The sequence below is a fragment of the Aulonocara sp. 'chitande type north' Nkhata Bay genome, linkage group LG11 (genome assembly GCF_057382095.1).
Source record: "Aulonocara sp. 'chitande type north' Nkhata Bay isolate Kocher_YH1m ecotype deep benthic linkage group LG11, A_spYH_male_GT1.1, whole genome shotgun sequence".
In the NCBI taxonomy this organism is placed as follows: Eukaryota; Metazoa; Chordata; class Actinopteri; order Cichliformes; family Cichlidae; genus Aulonocara; species Aulonocara sp. 'chitande type north' Nkhata Bay.
The window spans coordinates 31,211,545-31,228,509 of record NC_141354.1 but is presented as its reverse complement, the minus strand read 5'-3'; the positions used below and the strand labels follow the sequence as shown (position 1 = coordinate 31,228,509).

Here is a 16,965-nt window from a genome sequence, read left to right as displayed (position 1 = left end):
AAAAAAAGCAAATTGAAAGCAAAATAAAGAGAAATGAGGGGGTGGCTCAAGACTTTTGCACAGTACAATATAGAAGGAAAAAAAAACATTCTTACACACATACTGTGAAAATATGGTGTTCGACAAGCTTTATCATCCAAAGATGAAACTGATGAGTTGTGTCTTTCTGGTGTTAAGAAGTCAGAGCTCCATTATTATCTATCCTATTCAGCATAAGCTTTTTAGAGACTTTCTATCCTCTGGGCCTTTTCCAATATCTTTCGGAGAATCAGGTTAGTATCACATGTTAGACCATGCAGACACTGGTGCCTGTTTTTAGAGTGAAATGAGATGAATGTAGCTTGTCTGCACATTCACTCGCCTGTGTCGGAGTGTTTGTGCGTGCAAATCTGCATTCACTGTAGACTTGAGTTTATCTTTGGGTGCTTGTGTGCAATGGAGAAAAGAGAGCATGTGCATCTGTATGTGAATGAGAAAGAAGGATAGGTGCAAAGAGCTGCTTATGCATATTGATGTGTGTCTGCTAATCTGGTTCTTATCTGCTTTATCCATCCATCCGTCCGTATTTGTCTAATAAATCGAATATTTCAGCTCAGCGTTTCACATCTGAACTGCAGGATCAAGTCCTTGCCTATCTGTGTTCATATATGTACCTTAACAAGAGAAACAGAAGCAGAAAAGCAGACGGAAAGAGGAAGGATTTAAAAAATCCCACTTAGAAGTATACAAAGAAAGGGCAGAAAGAGTTAATTAAGAAAACAGCATGGTTGCTGTCTGCTCTTTGCTCTGAGTGCGTGTCTAGTAATTGAGCCGGATGTGTGTTTTATTGTTGTCCACATGTTCTATCGCAATTGTACAAATGTGCATTGGTGCAGGTTTAGCTTGACTGGGCTTATTCCCTCACATGGCTTTTCTGAGGGGATGTGATGGATGGCGGCTGTAAGTCCCAGTCCAAGCTGGAACACACCTTCCTCTGCGCTTCTGCAGTTTAACTGCAGTGGTCAAGAAAGATAGTGTGGGTGGAGGGAGGTGGGCTCGGGCTGCTAGAGGGGGATGATGGAGTGAACGAAAGATAAGAGGAACAGGCCAGCATGAGCGAGCGAGGAAAAAATTAGATACCTGCCTGCCTCATTTGTGAACATATCATTATTCTTATTTTAGGATTTGTTAGGCTGCCAGACACCCTTCGAGCACAACAAGTGATGCGCCTGTGTGAATTGTGTGGGCCTGAGTAGATTGAGAGTACAGGGGCTGTCAATAGATGCATGGCCCAGTCATCTTCTCTGGGAAGAGGGAGGGGAAAACAAACAAATGCATCTCATTATTGCTGTGCGCGCCTCTGCAGTGCTCTGGGTAACCCATCACAGTCCACACAGATTCAATTGCTTCTTTTAAATCAGTTTGAAGCTGCAGCCACATCTCATCTGTCTCAATAGCAGACTAGAGCGAAGAGGTGACTCTGCACACAGCAACAGCTCCTCCTAGTGGCCACGATTCAAATGGACGTAGAGGTAGATGTTGAATGGCTGGCTGGTTTGGTTGCTTGTGGTCCAGCTGTTGAGCCATACATTGGCAGCGGGGTTTATCTCCGGACTGAGCGGCAGCTATCTCCCTGCTCCGCCTAATCCTCCACAGCCCGTCTTATAGTCACATTTCATTCTTGCAGTATCTCTTTTCTCCTCTGCCAGTCTTTCATCTCCCTTTACACGCACACATCTCCTTCCTGTACTTACCAACTCTCTATTCTGTCTGTTAACTCAGGCAGCCTTTGCACTTGATCTCTGATGAAAGAAAACAACCTTCACAGTAACCATAGTTTCTAATTCTACAAGCTCACCCACACACTATAAGCCAGCACAATACATGGCCAGTTATCTGTAGGCTAGTGCGTGCTTAATTTAACTGATACTCTTGGTAAGGAGGGGCTAACAGATCTGCAAAGAATCTCTTTCATAATTAGTTGGTGACAGATTTCTCAATTTACTGCCCAAATTTTTTTCGGTCCCTTGTGTTAAAAGCTATGTGTTTTTTCCCTTTTCTTTTCCTGGAATCTCTATTTATGGTCAGATAAAAGGATTGTAGAGAACAGTGGAGAAGTGAAGACTGCTTTGATCAGTCCAGAAAGCACATATTTAGCTTGGGGGTGATCTGAGTAGAGAAGTGTTTGGTGTTTGCTATGATAGATTAGCACTGGATTGGTTTCATCACCGTTTCATCTTTATATTCTCTTCTTGTCCACAATTTGTATTGAAACGCAACCAAACATCAAACCTAAATCATTCAAAAACTGACAGTGTGACACTCCAGTCAGTCCCAGATATTACAATCCTATTATCATATCACCGCATAAAGCTTAGAGCAATGGCTAGAAATCAGTGTAATCTATAGTTTTTTAGGTGCTGATGTTAAGTTGGAAACTTGAGCTGTTTTCTCTCTTTCAGTCCCTCCGTCCAAGCCGTACTTTGACATGGACATGTCAACACCTTGGGAAGCCGGGAAGAAGTACACCGTCACCTGCGTTGCCCCTGATGCAAAGCCTTTGGCAGAAATCACACTTTATAAAGGTGAGTCATGCTTTGTGCTCCATTAGATTTTTATCTTGATGGTCAGGCTGACAAGCTGGAAGGAAGGGCCAGCCGCCTTTTTGATATTCTACAGTCTGCCATGCGTATAGGCCTCAACCTGAATATTTTAACAAGAAAACACAGAATAAAATTCGAGTCCACTAAAGGCTTCTTGTTTCTTAGTTTTGTTTTGGTTTTTTTAAATTGCAGAGTTGAAAGGAGGAGACTCTGTGTGGGAGGAAATAGCCTGAACATTTGAATTTCCAGATGTTTGTTTCACAGTTTCATGTAGAGTCAATTTATTGCAGGTTCCTTGTTGTTTACAAAAGCATCTACAATATTGCCATCGCTTTGTTTTTACCTCTTCTTCTTCTGTCACACCTATTACGCTGTATCGTGCTGAAACCGAGCGAGAGATGTTCCCTTTGTTCCAGCGGTGTGAATTTGTCTGCGGGGTTGTGCTGTAGGTCTAACATATAATTTCATAGTTTCATATTTTTAGACCACGTACGCATGATTTCTGCACGACAGTCGCGCACACATATGCACCATAGTCCAGTATTTGCAATTCTGCATGAGAATAACACTGGTGTTTGTGTTTCGCATGAACAAATTTACACACAGTATTCTTCTTTTTTTTTGTGCGCCTTCCCCCCATTGTGTCTTTTAGATGGAGTTGAGCTGACAGGTGCAGAGTCTTTCTCCACGTCTGGCTCAAAGGATAAACTTCTGAACGCGCATGCTGAAGTAACGTATGTGTTCAGCTGCCTGCCAGACTCATTCTCCTCACCAACCTGCTCAATCTCCCCAAGTCTGTCTATGTTTCTTGTTTCCCTTGTTTTCACCGTGCTCTTATTCTCACCTTCTGTCTTAGTGAGTACAATGAATTTCTGCACACACACAAACTGCTTCTTGGCACTGTGGAGTTGAATTAGCTTCTGTCAAATGCACAAAATTACATTCCAGCAGCGAGACAAATCCAATCCTTGCTGGTTCGCCTGGTGCCCATACATTAAGCGGGGCCATAGATTACTTTAATCCTGCATATCTCCTCTATGTCAAAGATAATAACCTCTTGTCATATCTTCAGATAACATTGGTACTGAGGAGCTGCGATGTTGTTTAACTCTCAAGCAGAGAAGCCGAGGTCTTAAGCAATATTGATGCTTCTTCCACATATTCACGCTGAGTATACACAGCAGTGGGCGATATGTGATGGTTACAGTTGTCACTGAACTGTAGTTTGATATAGAAGATGTAAACAGAGAGAGTAAACTAGACTCAGAATAAATTCACTGTTTCTAAGTACATTGCAAAGTGCCTTGCTTTTATTCCCATGGCTCCTGACAACACACACAGCGTAAAACAGAGTTGGGGTACTTACATATTAGCTAAAACCATCTGTTTTTTTGTTTTATTTAACACTTCTAATATTCCACTACATTTATCATTTAACCAGTTACAGATACTGGTTATCTTATTTTGCAAATAACTGTTAAAATTATCCTTTTTTTCCACAAAACTCAAAGACTAGAGAAAAATAACAACACATTTCTGCCAGAACTCTGTGTTTTTCCTACCCCATTATTCACCTCATGACTTCTAAGATTTATGCTTTTACTGGTGTTCACAGTACACTCACAGACAAAGACAAGGCACTTTATCATTGCAACTATTAAAATCAAATTATACGGAAAGAAAAAAGAAAGCTAAACCAGCTGCTCAGTAAGCAATTTGTACGCGTATGTAACAGATTTGTCACTCGGTGAAAAAATCTTTGCAAAAGTGTTTTCTACTTTGATTCTCTTCTGAAATTGTGTGAGTTTGTGAAGAGAATTGTGCCTCGCTAAAATGTGTCATTAGTGAGGGTTGTAAAGTCTTCAACTTATGCTAAAGGATAGAGAGGATACTGAGCTTTACTCACCAGAAATTATGAGACAGGTACTGCTGAATTAGATTAGATTAGATTAGATAGAACTTTATTAATCCCTCGGGTGGGTTCCTCTGGGAAATTCGATTTCCAAAAAAGCACAGCACCGACAGAAGTTACAGAGTTACAGAATATTTTATATATATATATATATATATATATATATATATATATATATATATATATATACACACACACACATATATATAAATACAGAGACAATATAAATAAAATATACGAAGGGGATAAATAGAATAAATAGGAATAAAAATAAAAATTAAAGGTGAGAAGGGAGGTTTTATATTGCTGTGTTCGTGTTTCTGCCTACATCATTATCATCAGTGTTTGCCCTGCAAACATCATTGCAAGTCAGCAATCATTCTGAGATATCGTAGATTGCAACGAGTGTAAATATACCTCAAAATTAAGCGGGAGAAGTTGCGAAACAATATTGATGCATTGATGTAAATAGCAAATTAGTTTATGCTTTTATTTACACCCATCTTTGTTGGGTGTAATGGGTTGGATCCATTTTTCCCCTCATAACTTTGTGGTACAGATGCCACAAGGTGCTAGAAACCTTCCTCTGAGATTTTGGTCCATAGTGGCGTGATAGCATCACAGTTGCTGCAGATTTGTTGTCTGATCTGGATGTTCCACATATGCCAAAGGTGCTCCATCTGATTGAAATCTGATGACTGTGGAGGCCATTTGAGTGCACTGAACTCACTGTCCAATGCTCAAGAATCCAATTTAAGATTATTTGAGAATATCCTGCTGGTAGCAGCCATCAGAAGATGGGTACACTGTGGTCATAAAAGGATGGACATGCAACAAAACTGAGAAAGGCGATGTTGTTTAAACAATGTTTAGTTGGTATTAAAGAATCCAAATTCTGCCAAGAAAATATCCCCGCCTGAGCTGTTGCTACAAGGCAGCATGGATTCATGCTTTTATGCTTTTTCCACAAAATTCTGGCCCTAACATCTGAGTGTCACAGCAGAAATTGAGACTCATCAGATCTAAATTCTCTCTTTTGCAATTCTGTTGAGCCTTTGTGAAGTGTTGCATGTTAAGAGATGCTCTTCCGCATTGCTTGGTTGTAACAATGGATTTTTTTGAGCTACTGTTGCCTTCCTAGCAGCTTGAAGCAGTCTGGCCATTCTCTGACCTCTGACATCAACAAGACATTTTCACTCAGAGAATTGCCGCCTCGCTGGATATTGTCTCGTTTTTGGACATTCTCTGGAAACCCTAGAGATGGCTGTGTGGGGAAAATCCCAGCAGATAAGCAGTTTCTGAAATACTCAAACCAGCCCATCTGGCACCAACAAACATGCCACATTCACTTAAATGAACTTTCATCCCCATTCTGATGCTTGTTTTGAACTTCAGCATTTCATCTGGGCCATGGCTACATGGCTAAATGCAATGAGTTGCTGCCATGTGATTGGCTGGTTAGACATTTGCATTAGCAAGCAGCTGCACAGCTGTACCTAAAAAAAAAAAGTGACCTGTGAGTGTATATTGAACTATATTTACCTTCAGTGCTGTTTGTCATTTCCACCTTCCCTAAAACCTGGTCTCCTGACTCTGAGTCAGATACACGTCATGTGTCTAACTCATTCCTCATGGATAAATATATTACATGATACTTGTCACTTTGTTTATCTCACCAGACTTCCTAAAGCCTAAAAACATCCCCAAATCCGTGCAACCCTTGAAAAGGCATTTGATTGTGACCTTACACTGGACTGTATTTACATCGATGTGTCAATTTTTTTTTTTATGAAACGCATTTGAATATCTTTTGGGATGATGGGATTTTTTTTTGCAGCTTTATATCTTTCAGTAATAGTTTGTTATTGTCATTTCTTCTGTCCTTCTGTTACCTCTTAAAGGGTCACTGCTCTGAGTTCTGACAATGGGAGGGAGTTGGCCTGTCACGCCATGAACCCCACCCTCCTCAAGCCTGTGGAGACCACAATGGCTATGAATGTGTACTGTGAGTGTCTCAACCTGTCTTTAAACTGATGGCCAACACCCTCATTTTATATAAAACACACACACACACTCTACCACACAGGAACAGAACCCGAGGGGGGCCCTTGGGTATCCGGCATTGTGCACTCAGTCTGTGTTAGTGGCGCAAGGAAAAACATTTAAGCTGAAGGCAAAGTCACACCTACTTCAAAACAACATTCAGCTGGGGCAAACTTGTGAACATCCAACTCTCAAGGCAGCCTGTGCTGGACAGAGGGAAGAGGTTGATGTGACCAAAGCAGTAAGCAGTTGTTTTCTACAGTTTTGGCTGTGGCTAATAAAGCAGCCTGCAATTAAATTTCTGTGGGTTTGGATGTGTTTAGTAATCTGGAATTATTTACACGCTTGGTTATTGCCCCAGCGTTAACCAAGGCACATAAACTAATTATTAGATGAATTACACGAGCAAGAGTTGTGCTAGAGAATTTTTTTTTAACAATAATATATTTCTAATATGGAAAGCTCAGGACACCACATTTAATAATAATAAATCTTACAAAACTAGCCCAGCAACTTTTGTGCTCATCAGCTCAAATTAAATTTATAATCCACCGAGGAAGGAAACTAAGCCAGTTTCTGTTGCCTTTTCTTTCATGTTTTTATAAAAACCACGCAACATAATATAATAAATCCATTGCTGCACATGAAGGTTAGCTGACACGCGGGATGTCTTTGCCATTGCGTTTGGCAAAGAAACAATGAAAGCTGTTGTTGCTGAATAAACAACCAGTGCTCTACTGCCGCTGTTGTTTACTACAGTGTGGGTTTGGTGTTTTCTACCCTGTTGATCAGCTGAAGTAATGGATTGTTGAGGCCTTAGAGCAGGGGTGCCCAATCCCGGTCCTCGAGAGCTACCGTCCTGCAGCTTTTAGATGCATCCCTGTTCCCACACACCCGAATCAAATGAATGGCTTGTTATCAGGCCTTTGCCAAACACGATGGCATGCTGAAGAGGTAATCAAACCATTTGATTCAGCTGTGTTGGAGTAGGGATGCATCTAAAAGCTGCAGGATAGTAGCTCTCGAGGACTGGGATTGGGCAGCCCTGCCTTAGAGTGTACCCACCTGCTTGTCCCGGGACTAAATCATGCTGTTGATTAAAGTGGAGGAGGGCTGCTGATACTTTCAGCAGTGAGTGTTCCCTCCTGCTCAGCTGCGGTATTATCCACAGGCTGACTACACACCTTAATGCTGTCCCTATGCTTTCCTTCTGCTCGTCAAATACATTTCATTGCGATGTTGACCCTGTGCTAACTTGCATATGACAAATAAAACTGAAAACTGAAACACACGAGACACAATAGTTGCTGTTTTATCATTCACCAGTAACTGCGAGTGCTCCTCCCTTCCTCCCTGTCTCTCTTCTCTGCATTAAGCAGTATGGGCTCTCTGCTAAAGTGCTAGTGTTGCAGAACTTGGGACCACCGCCGCAGTCTTACTCAGTATGCTAGCCCATCAAAGCCAGCGCGGTGGCCATTTTCAGCCAGCTAGATTGTTAGCAAGGTGGCAATTTGTCATGCTGGCCCAGGGTCTGCAGTCTGCTCTCTGAAACTGATTGCAGCAATAACAAAGGCCCATCCTCTTCTAATTTATTTTACTGCATATATTTTATTCGAGGAGGCTGTAATTTATTCATATTTCACGTTGCCTTATTACTGTTTGAACATCTGTTATTTTGCTTTATGGACTGGATCCAGCTCACTGCTCCCTTAATACTTAATGCTTTCATCAGATCCGGACCTCTTATCCCACAGTCATGCTGAATGACCAATTTATTGGCCCCGTCTCAACAAATAGGGATGCTTCCTGTTCAATTGCCAAGAGTCTCCTCATCGCACTGCAGTTTCTTTTTTTTTTTTCTTCTCTTTTTCTTTTTTTTTTAATACTGTCCTATTGGCCACACCATGGTTCTGTTTCTCTGAGTTACTACACCTCTTTTCTTCTCTCACCTCTTCCTCTTTTTCTCGTGCTCATCCTCTGTGCCATTTCTTCTTGTCACCCCCCACCCCCATCCCCCTTTCTTGACAGTCGCACCTCAGCCTCCAGTTATTCTGGGTCTGGAGAGGAACGAAGTCAAAGCAGAGAGAACGCTTGTGTTGGAGTGTGTGTCATATGGTGGAAACCCCCTTGCCACTCTCCACTGGACCAAGGTAAATCTCCTGCGCCATCTGTTAAGGAAGCTTTGTAACACACTGTCACGCTGGCAAAATGAGCCATTCCTGTTAAAAAACTCGCAGCATAAGTATCCCATTCTTTGTAGCTTCTGTTCTTCGCTGCCTGCGCCATATGGGAGCTTGCAACTACTCAAACATTCTGTTGCCTTTTTGAGTTTCATGTGTTCATCCGTCTGTCAGAACGGAGAAGTTCTGTCTATGACTTGGGAGGAGGACGTTGTTGCTCAGAAGTCCAGCAGCATACTCAAACTGAAGATCACCCCCGCTGACAACCAGGCAGAGCTGTGCTGTGAAAGCTCCAATCTGGTGTCCCGATCTCCTCTTTCTGTCAGCCGCAAAATAACAGTTCTCTGTGAGTGAAAATAACTTTTAATACACTGCGCAGTGCTGGAACACACATGCACACTCTGGTAAAAAACAAAGCCCAGACAGGACTGAGTGATTGCAGGTTATTAATAATATGGACGCATTGCAGAGGAGTATAATACATCTTTCCTCCAAGCCCAATCTTTTTGCTGTCCCAGTAAATATTGTAAAGTTAATATCATTAATGAAACTAATGGTTTCTATGGCTGCAGCCCATAATTCCAATTGCCTCCAGATTAGTACCACTGTATGCTCTTTCGTAGCTGTTACATAAATTTAGCTGAATTGCTTCAACGCGCAGTCCTGAGGCACTAACGGCGACACTTTGAAACAGTAACGCCCATAGTTAAGAGATTATACTTTTCTCTCTGAATATAAAATGTTTGTTTCAGCAACAATAGAACAAATACGAAATTAATATTTATCAGCCTTGGTGCATTGAGTCTAACAATAGCCTGATTTTCACTACAGAGCCACACAATGTGGAGAGCTTTAAATGCTGTCTGATTGATGCGCCGATTTTATGTAAATATGATTAGGAGCAGCCCTTCCGCTTTCTCGTGCTATGTAAATGTGGTTTAAATTGCACCAGCGCGCCTCCATTTACCAAAACCCCCAGCAGGCTGTGGTGCCATGCCTCCCAGTCATCCATTCAGAGATGGTGAAAATGAACCGCTGACTGCCTGACAATGCTCTAGGCGCTGGCAGAAGCTGGAGGGCACGGAGCAAGACTCACTGGTGAAATATGAATATGCCTCCTTCACCATACAGCACCTGCAAGAATTTCAGCTGTGTGTGTGTGTGTGTGTGTGTGTGTGTGTGTGTGTGTGTGTGTGTGTGTGTGTGTGTGTGTGTGTGTGTGTGTGTGTGTGTGTGTGTGTGTGTGTGTGTGTGTGTGTGGATTAGGCAGATGCATTCCACACAGTGTCACATGTGGAACAGACATAAAAACACAAAAGATTTACATGCATGACCCCTCCTACTAGAAGCCTGCCAGCTTGGTCCCAAGGCTTTGTATTCCCCGGAAGGCTTTATACGACTGCATCACTTTGCCTGCAGCTATTGTACCCTGTCTACCCCTCTGGTTAAAACGAAGCAGACTTTAGAAACCACAATGAAAACCCCCAGAGAAAACAAGTTGCCACTCAAAGTGATTTTTTTCCCTCTCACCCTTGATACAGCTCTGTGTTTCACATCCAAAAATAGTTGCGCTGGCTCTGTGATCAGAATATGTAGCTGTTGAATGTACTATTCACAGGATGATATTTTCACTGACTTGTCTTTGTATGTTTTCCCATGCATGTGTGCGTGTACATCAGTTGAGCCTGCTGAGCTGACGCTGTCGGGTTCGTTAACAGCAATTGAGGGGAAAGAGTTGAATCTCAGCTGCTACACCACCTCCAGCAATCCCCCCGTCGACATCCGCTGGTGGCTGGGCTACAAGGAGCTCAACAACACTTCTGTTGCTATGGAGGAGGTGGGACTACACGGGACGCAATTTGCACAACGCTGAAATTCATCCATGCAGTCCTATGACTAGTTAACATCCTGGTCGATTTACACAGAATACTGAAAAAGGTTGTGTGTGTGTGTGTGTGTGTGTGTGTATATATATATATATATATATATATATATATATATATATATATATATATATATATATATATATATATATATATATATATATATATATATATATATATATATATTTTTTTTTTTTTTTTTTTTTTAATTTTTTTTTTTTTTTTTTATGAATAGATAGGCAAAAGGCATGGAAGCTAATGTACAAAAACATTTCCTTTCAGTCAAGCTTGCCTTCAGGGTATCAACAAAAAACTATAAAAATGCCTCCTATTGCATTAAAAGAATCCTCAATAATGCAATGTGACCTCATGTGAACCGTTATAGATGAAAGAAAACAGTATGACCATGAGCTGTCTCTGGATAGGCCTGCTGCAGCTTTGCAAATGAATCATCCGATTCCAAAAAGAGTATTCTGCTGCTCTTCTCCTCTTTTGTGTATGCTAATAAGATCAAAGTGAATAAAAGCTGACACAGATGATGAGTATTATTAAACAAGCTCTTTATTCATCTGGTAGCAGCATTTTCATTTGATCTTACACAAGGCACTCACTGTGCCGTATGCGAGCTTTAATGCATGCGACACAGTGTGAGGCGAATGAAGACTGACGCTCCTGTCCAGTGTCTTTGTTAGTCTTTCTGACTGTGGCTTTTACAGTAATTACCACAATAATAGCTTTAATAACCAGATGTGCTGCAAAGGCATGACCACTATCAGGCAGGTGCAAAATGACACTTGCCTCAATTTATAACAGTGTGCAAAGCCGGAGAGTCAGATGAATATACTTATTTATCACAGACCATGCACAACATCAGTTATTACAGTGGCTAATTTGCCATCTGTATTCGCCAAGACAAACCAGCGAGGGTTGTTTTTCTCACAGACCCCCCCCCCCCCCACACACACACACACATACACACATACAACTAAGTAAGGATGCCAGACCAAGACTGTCTGTCCCCCAAAACTGTCAGATGTTCTTTGTGTCTGCAGGGAGACAACGGTGGGATGACAATCATGTCCAACATGACCCACCGGGTCTCCAGGGAGGAGCACGGGATGAAGCTCACCTGTGAGGCTTTTAACAAGGGAACACATTTCTCCAAAACCCAGAGCGATGAACTCAGTGTCTACTGTAAGTGACTTTAAGTTTTCTAAGTAAGCGTGGTTTCTTGAATTCCTTTGATATTAGTGTACATAATTGCCACAAGAAAACTTCATGGAGAATAAAACTTTGATTCCAGCATTGTTCTGAAGGGTTAATGAAACTGTACAGTCCAGTAAACAAAACAATTTTCACAATAGCATTGTGCACCTAAACGTGTAGTGAGGGTGTGCTGGGAACAGCTAGCAGAGGCCCCAGTCTGCGAAATCTTCAACGCACACCTCCGGCAGAGCTTCAACAGCATTCCGAGGGAGACTGGGGACATTGAGTCCGAATGGACCATGTTCAGCATCTCCATTGCAGCCGCAAGGTGGTTGGTGCCTGCAGTGGTGGTAATCCCCGAACCAAATGGTGGACACCAGAGGTGAAGGGAGCCACCAGGCTGAAGAAGGAGTCCTATCGGGCTTGGTTAGCCTGTGGGACTGGCTGACAGCTGACAGGTATCGACAGGCCAAGAAGGCCAAGACAGGCCAAGACCTCAGAAGGTCTGCTAGATGATGTTAATGCAGCACTACGGACGATACCTACAGCCACGATTACCGACTAACAAGTTGATCTACAATACGGCAGCAGTGATCAGTGAGATGCTTGGCTACAAGTTGAACAGCCACAAGGGGCAGTACCCTCCATGGAGAAGGAGGCTAGAGGCTAAGATCAAGGTAGCACAGAGGGAGGTTAGCCAACTATCGGAGTTGCAGAAAGGCGCGATGAGGAAGGTGCCTAAGAAGTACAGGAAGCTGTCCATACCTGAGGCCTTGGAAACTGCCAAGCAATGACTCACAGCCTTGGCCAGCCGCTTGAGGAGGTACACCAGAGAGATAGAAGGCAAGAGAATAAACCAGCTGTTCTCCACAGAACCAGCCAAGGTGTACTTTTCAGTGGCAGGGGAACAATATGAGAACAGCACCACCAAGGCTGGAGGCAGAACAATACTGGAAGAGCATACGGGAGAAGGACGCAACCCATAACGGCAACCCATAGCGGCAATACTCAGTGGCTAGTGGATCTGAGGGCAGACCACAGCGACCTCCAGTAACCATCACAGTGGCAGATATCCAAGAAAGGGTCTCCAGTATGAAGAGTTGGACAGCACCAGGTCCTGACATGGTTCACGCCTACTGGCTGAAGAAGCTGACTGCACTCCACGAGCGCCTGGCAGCACAAATGAACCAGCTGCTAGTTAACGAGAGACACCCAGAATGGCTAACCGAAGGCCGGACAGTCCTGATCCTCAAGGACCCCCAGAAGAGACCGGTCCCCTCCAACTACCGACCAATAACCTGCCTCAGCACCACATGGAAGCGCCTGTCAGGCATCATAGCGGCTAAGATGAACAGGCACATGGGTCAATACATAAGCGGGGCACAGAAAGGGATGGGCAAGAATACCAGAGGCACAAAACACTTGCTACTGGCAGACCAAGCAGTCAGCCGAGACTGCAGGACCAGACTGACCAACCTGTGCACTGCCTGGATTGATTACAAGAAGGCCTATGACTCAATGCCCCACACCTGGATCCTGGAATGCCTAGAATTGTACGAGATCAATGGGACCCTGAGAACCTTCATCAGGAACTCAATGGGGATGTGGCGGACAACACTAGAGGCCAACTCCAAGCCCATAGCGCAAGTCACCATCAAGTGCGGGATCTACCAAGGAGATGCTCTGTCCCCACTGCTGTTCTGCATAGGCCTTAACCCCCTCAGTGAGATAATTGACAAGACTGGCTAAGCATACCGACTACGGAATGGAGCAGTTGTCAGCCACCTCCTGTACATGGATGACATCAAGCTGTATGCCAAGAGTGAACGAGACATTGATTCACTGATCCACACCACCAGGATATACAGCAATGACATCGGAATGTCGTTCGGGCTGGAGAAGTGTAGTTGGATGGTAACAAAGAGAGGGAAGGTAGTCAGAACGGAGGGGATCAAACTACCAGAAGGCAACATTGCAGACATAGAGGACAGTTACAAGTACCTGGGGATCCCGCAGGCGAATGGGAACCATGAAGAGGCCGCTAGGAAAGCTGCAACCACCAAGTACCTGCAGAGGGTCAGGCAAGTCCTGAGGAGTTAGCTGAACGGTAAGAACAAGATCCGGGCTATCAACACCTACGCCCTGCCCGTGATCAGGTACCCGGCTGGGGTAATAGGCTGGCCAAAGGAGGAGATAGAAGCCACTGACATAAAGACAAGAAAGCTCCTTACCATGCATGGAGGGTTTCACCCCAAGTCCAGGGGTGAGGCTGTGAGGCCACAGTCCAGGATGAGACAAGGAACATCCACGAATACATCACAAAGATGGCCCCAACTGACAGCGTGCTCAATGAATACCTCAGGCAGCAGAAACCCAAGAAAATAGAGGAAGGCGAGGAACCATCATGGAAGGACAGACCCCTGCACGGTATGTACCACCGGCAGATAGAGGAGGTGGCTGATATCCAGAAATCCTACCAGTGGCTGGACAAAGCTGGACTGAAAGACAGCACGGAAGCACTAATCATGGCAGCACAGGAACAAGCACTAAGCACAAGATCCATAGAGGCTGGGGTCTATCACACCAGGCAGGACCCCAGGTGCAGGCTGTGTAAAGATGCTCCAGAGACAATCCAGCACATAACAGCAGGGTGCAAGATGCTAGCAGGCAGGACATACATGGAACGCCATAACCAAGTGGCCGGCATAGTGTACAGGAACATCTGTGCCGAGTATAACCTGGAAGTCCCGAGGTCAAAATGGGAGACGCCCCCAAGGGTATTGGAGAATGACCGAGCTAGGATCCTGTGGGACTTCCAGATACAGACGGACAAAATGGTGGTGGCTAACCAACCGGACATAGTGGTGGTAGACAAACATCAGAAGACGGCCGTAGTGATCGATGTAGCGGTTCTGAATGACAGCAACATCAGGAAGAAGGAACACGAGAAGATCGAGAAATACCAAGGGCTCAAAGAAGAGCTCGAGAAGATGTGGAGGGTGAAGGTGACGGTGGTCCCAGTGGTAATCGGAGCACTAGGTGTGGTGTCTCTCCGCTTACTTGATGTTTTGTTGCACTGAAAATATAATCAGAAGGGTTTTTTTCTTGTCTGTGCTGCTTTAGCTGACCTAGTTAGTATACAAATGGACACACAGATGCAGGTTATTAACAAATGTGAGAAAGAACCTCTCATTAACAGAACCAAAATCAAATATATGATGAGTCTTTTTTTTTTTTTTTCAAAGAAGCGGATCCCTAATGTTTTTCTGTTGATGTGTCAAAGACCAAAATGCTATCAAGCCTGAAAAAAAACATACTTACTTCTTAATATTTTATATGTAGTTGTTAATTAATTTTTGAAAAAAATAAATTAAGTATTCCTTCATTTCCAAATAATACAAGTCAACAAAATTCATTATAAGATAAATCATGCCACCCATTTTACATGCAGCAAGAAAACACGAATGTGATTAGGGTCTAATTACACTGGGTAAGTTAATCATAAACATATAAAGATATATTAGAGGTTAATATGAAAATCCACATCTTGACTTAATGAAGTTTCATAAATACTCATCAAGCATATGTAACAAATTAAACAGCAAAATATTTAAAGAGATATTTAAATTGCAAGTAAGCTTCCAAAGCCATACCTTATTGGTATATTATTGGTAACAATATGCCAATGGATCCTATAGATAGAAAAAACTGACATCGTTTACAGGTTTAATTGCAAAAAGAAGTCAGATGTTAAATAAACTTATATGGAACATCCTGATGCTCACCTATTATATCAGTAAAAACATTATTATAATAAATTTATGGTCTCAATTTTTCATTCCAAGTCTTATTGACATTATGTTTATAAGATAAGTAAAATATAGGATAAGGTGGTATACAGTATGCTTTTGAGTGGGGCTACATTGTGATTGACACGCTGCAACCATGCCGTGTCCCCAGTTTCTCCTTTGTGATGTCTAGTTTGAGACAAAATTCTCAAACTAAGGTTTTAAAACAGGACTTCCATGAACAATGGGTGACAGCATGGATCTTTTATATACAGTCTGCACAAGGTAATAAACCCAAGAAAAAGTAGAGTAGTTACAGTTATACATTAAATGTGTCTTTTTTTTTATTTTCAGTTGAAAAAACAGCCAACACATCCTTGGTATTAAATTAACCATTGCAAAGTACCTACTTACTGGAGGCCAGCCACCACTGACACACTTAAAGAGATTGCTCTGCAGACACTAATATGGAAGCCTAATATGGAAGCCTAATGTGTCTGGGGTTTTCAGGGATGGGCAGTGGACCAATCCACAATGAGGGAAATGAAGGAGGGACACAATCTTTTGAGTGTCTATAATTAGCAAAAGTCTTTTCGTTGCATTTTCTTGTATAATTTAATGTTATATTATTGTGTTTGCAATGATTTGAGGACAACTGTTTGTTTTTCCCAGGAGGGGGAAAACAAACAGCCAATTTCTGCCAATTGATTAGATAACAGAGTTTGGAGAAAAGCACCAGTGGGGACCGATGATATTTCAGGAGGTTTACTGCCACCCTGTCCCCCCCACAGTTCCAGGAAAAGTCTTTTGCAGAAATTTTTGAACTGATATTTGTATAATTGATATCAACTTCAGCTCTTTTAAAGAGACCAGTCCCTTAATACAAGATGGAAAACAGGTCTACTTAACATATTTAAAAAAAAAAAACCCCAAAGGAACTGATCATAAAAAATTACAATCAACAGACCCCCCTCAAAAAGTCTGGATCAATGCTCCACCTGAAGATGTCCCCTTACGTTCTGGAAGCACGGTCCATATGGTCTGTTTCGCCACTGGGGGAAATCCGAAAGCAACTTTGGCTTGGTTCAAGGTGAGAATGCACTGCCGTAAGAGCATGCCTGACTGTATATTTGTGTCGTGGTGTTTGTCGAGCCTAAACACAGAGATCTACAATCTTTCTTTGTGATTTAGGATGGAACGGCAGTGACTGGTGCACTGCAGCAGACCTCGTTTGATATGGGTGTAGCTCGAGAACTGGTCGTGGTCCTGACAGCAAGTGACAACATGGCCAGCTACCGCTGTGACGCCACGAATAAAGCAAAGAAAACCATCTCTGCATACACCAAGCTCAGGGTTCACTGTGAGTAAGAC

At 42.8% G+C, this 16,965-nt stretch overlaps 1 protein-coding gene across 2 annotated transcripts in view; it reads left to right on the top strand.

Moving 5' to 3' along the window:
- nphs1 (NPHS1 adhesion molecule, nephrin) overlaps positions 1-16,965 on the top strand; it is a 38,930-nt gene that overhangs the window by 10,050 nt on the left and 11,915 nt on the right. For both annotated transcript variants that reach the window (XM_086312130.1, XM_086312129.1), the window contains 9 exons: positions 2,442-2,564; positions 3,235-3,316; positions 6,396-6,499; positions 8,566-8,687; positions 8,892-9,063; positions 10,397-10,554; positions 11,653-11,794; positions 16,560-16,684; positions 16,786-16,954. In XM_086312130.1, the coding sequence (XP_086168256.1) occupies positions 2,442-2,564; positions 3,235-3,316; positions 6,396-6,499; positions 8,566-8,687; positions 8,892-9,063; positions 10,397-10,554; positions 11,653-11,794; positions 16,560-16,684; positions 16,786-16,954 (1,197 nt within the window). The remainder of the gene's footprint in view (positions 1-2,441; positions 2,565-3,234; positions 3,317-6,395; positions 6,500-8,565; positions 8,688-8,891; positions 9,064-10,396; positions 10,555-11,652; positions 11,795-16,559; positions 16,685-16,785; positions 16,955-16,965) is intronic.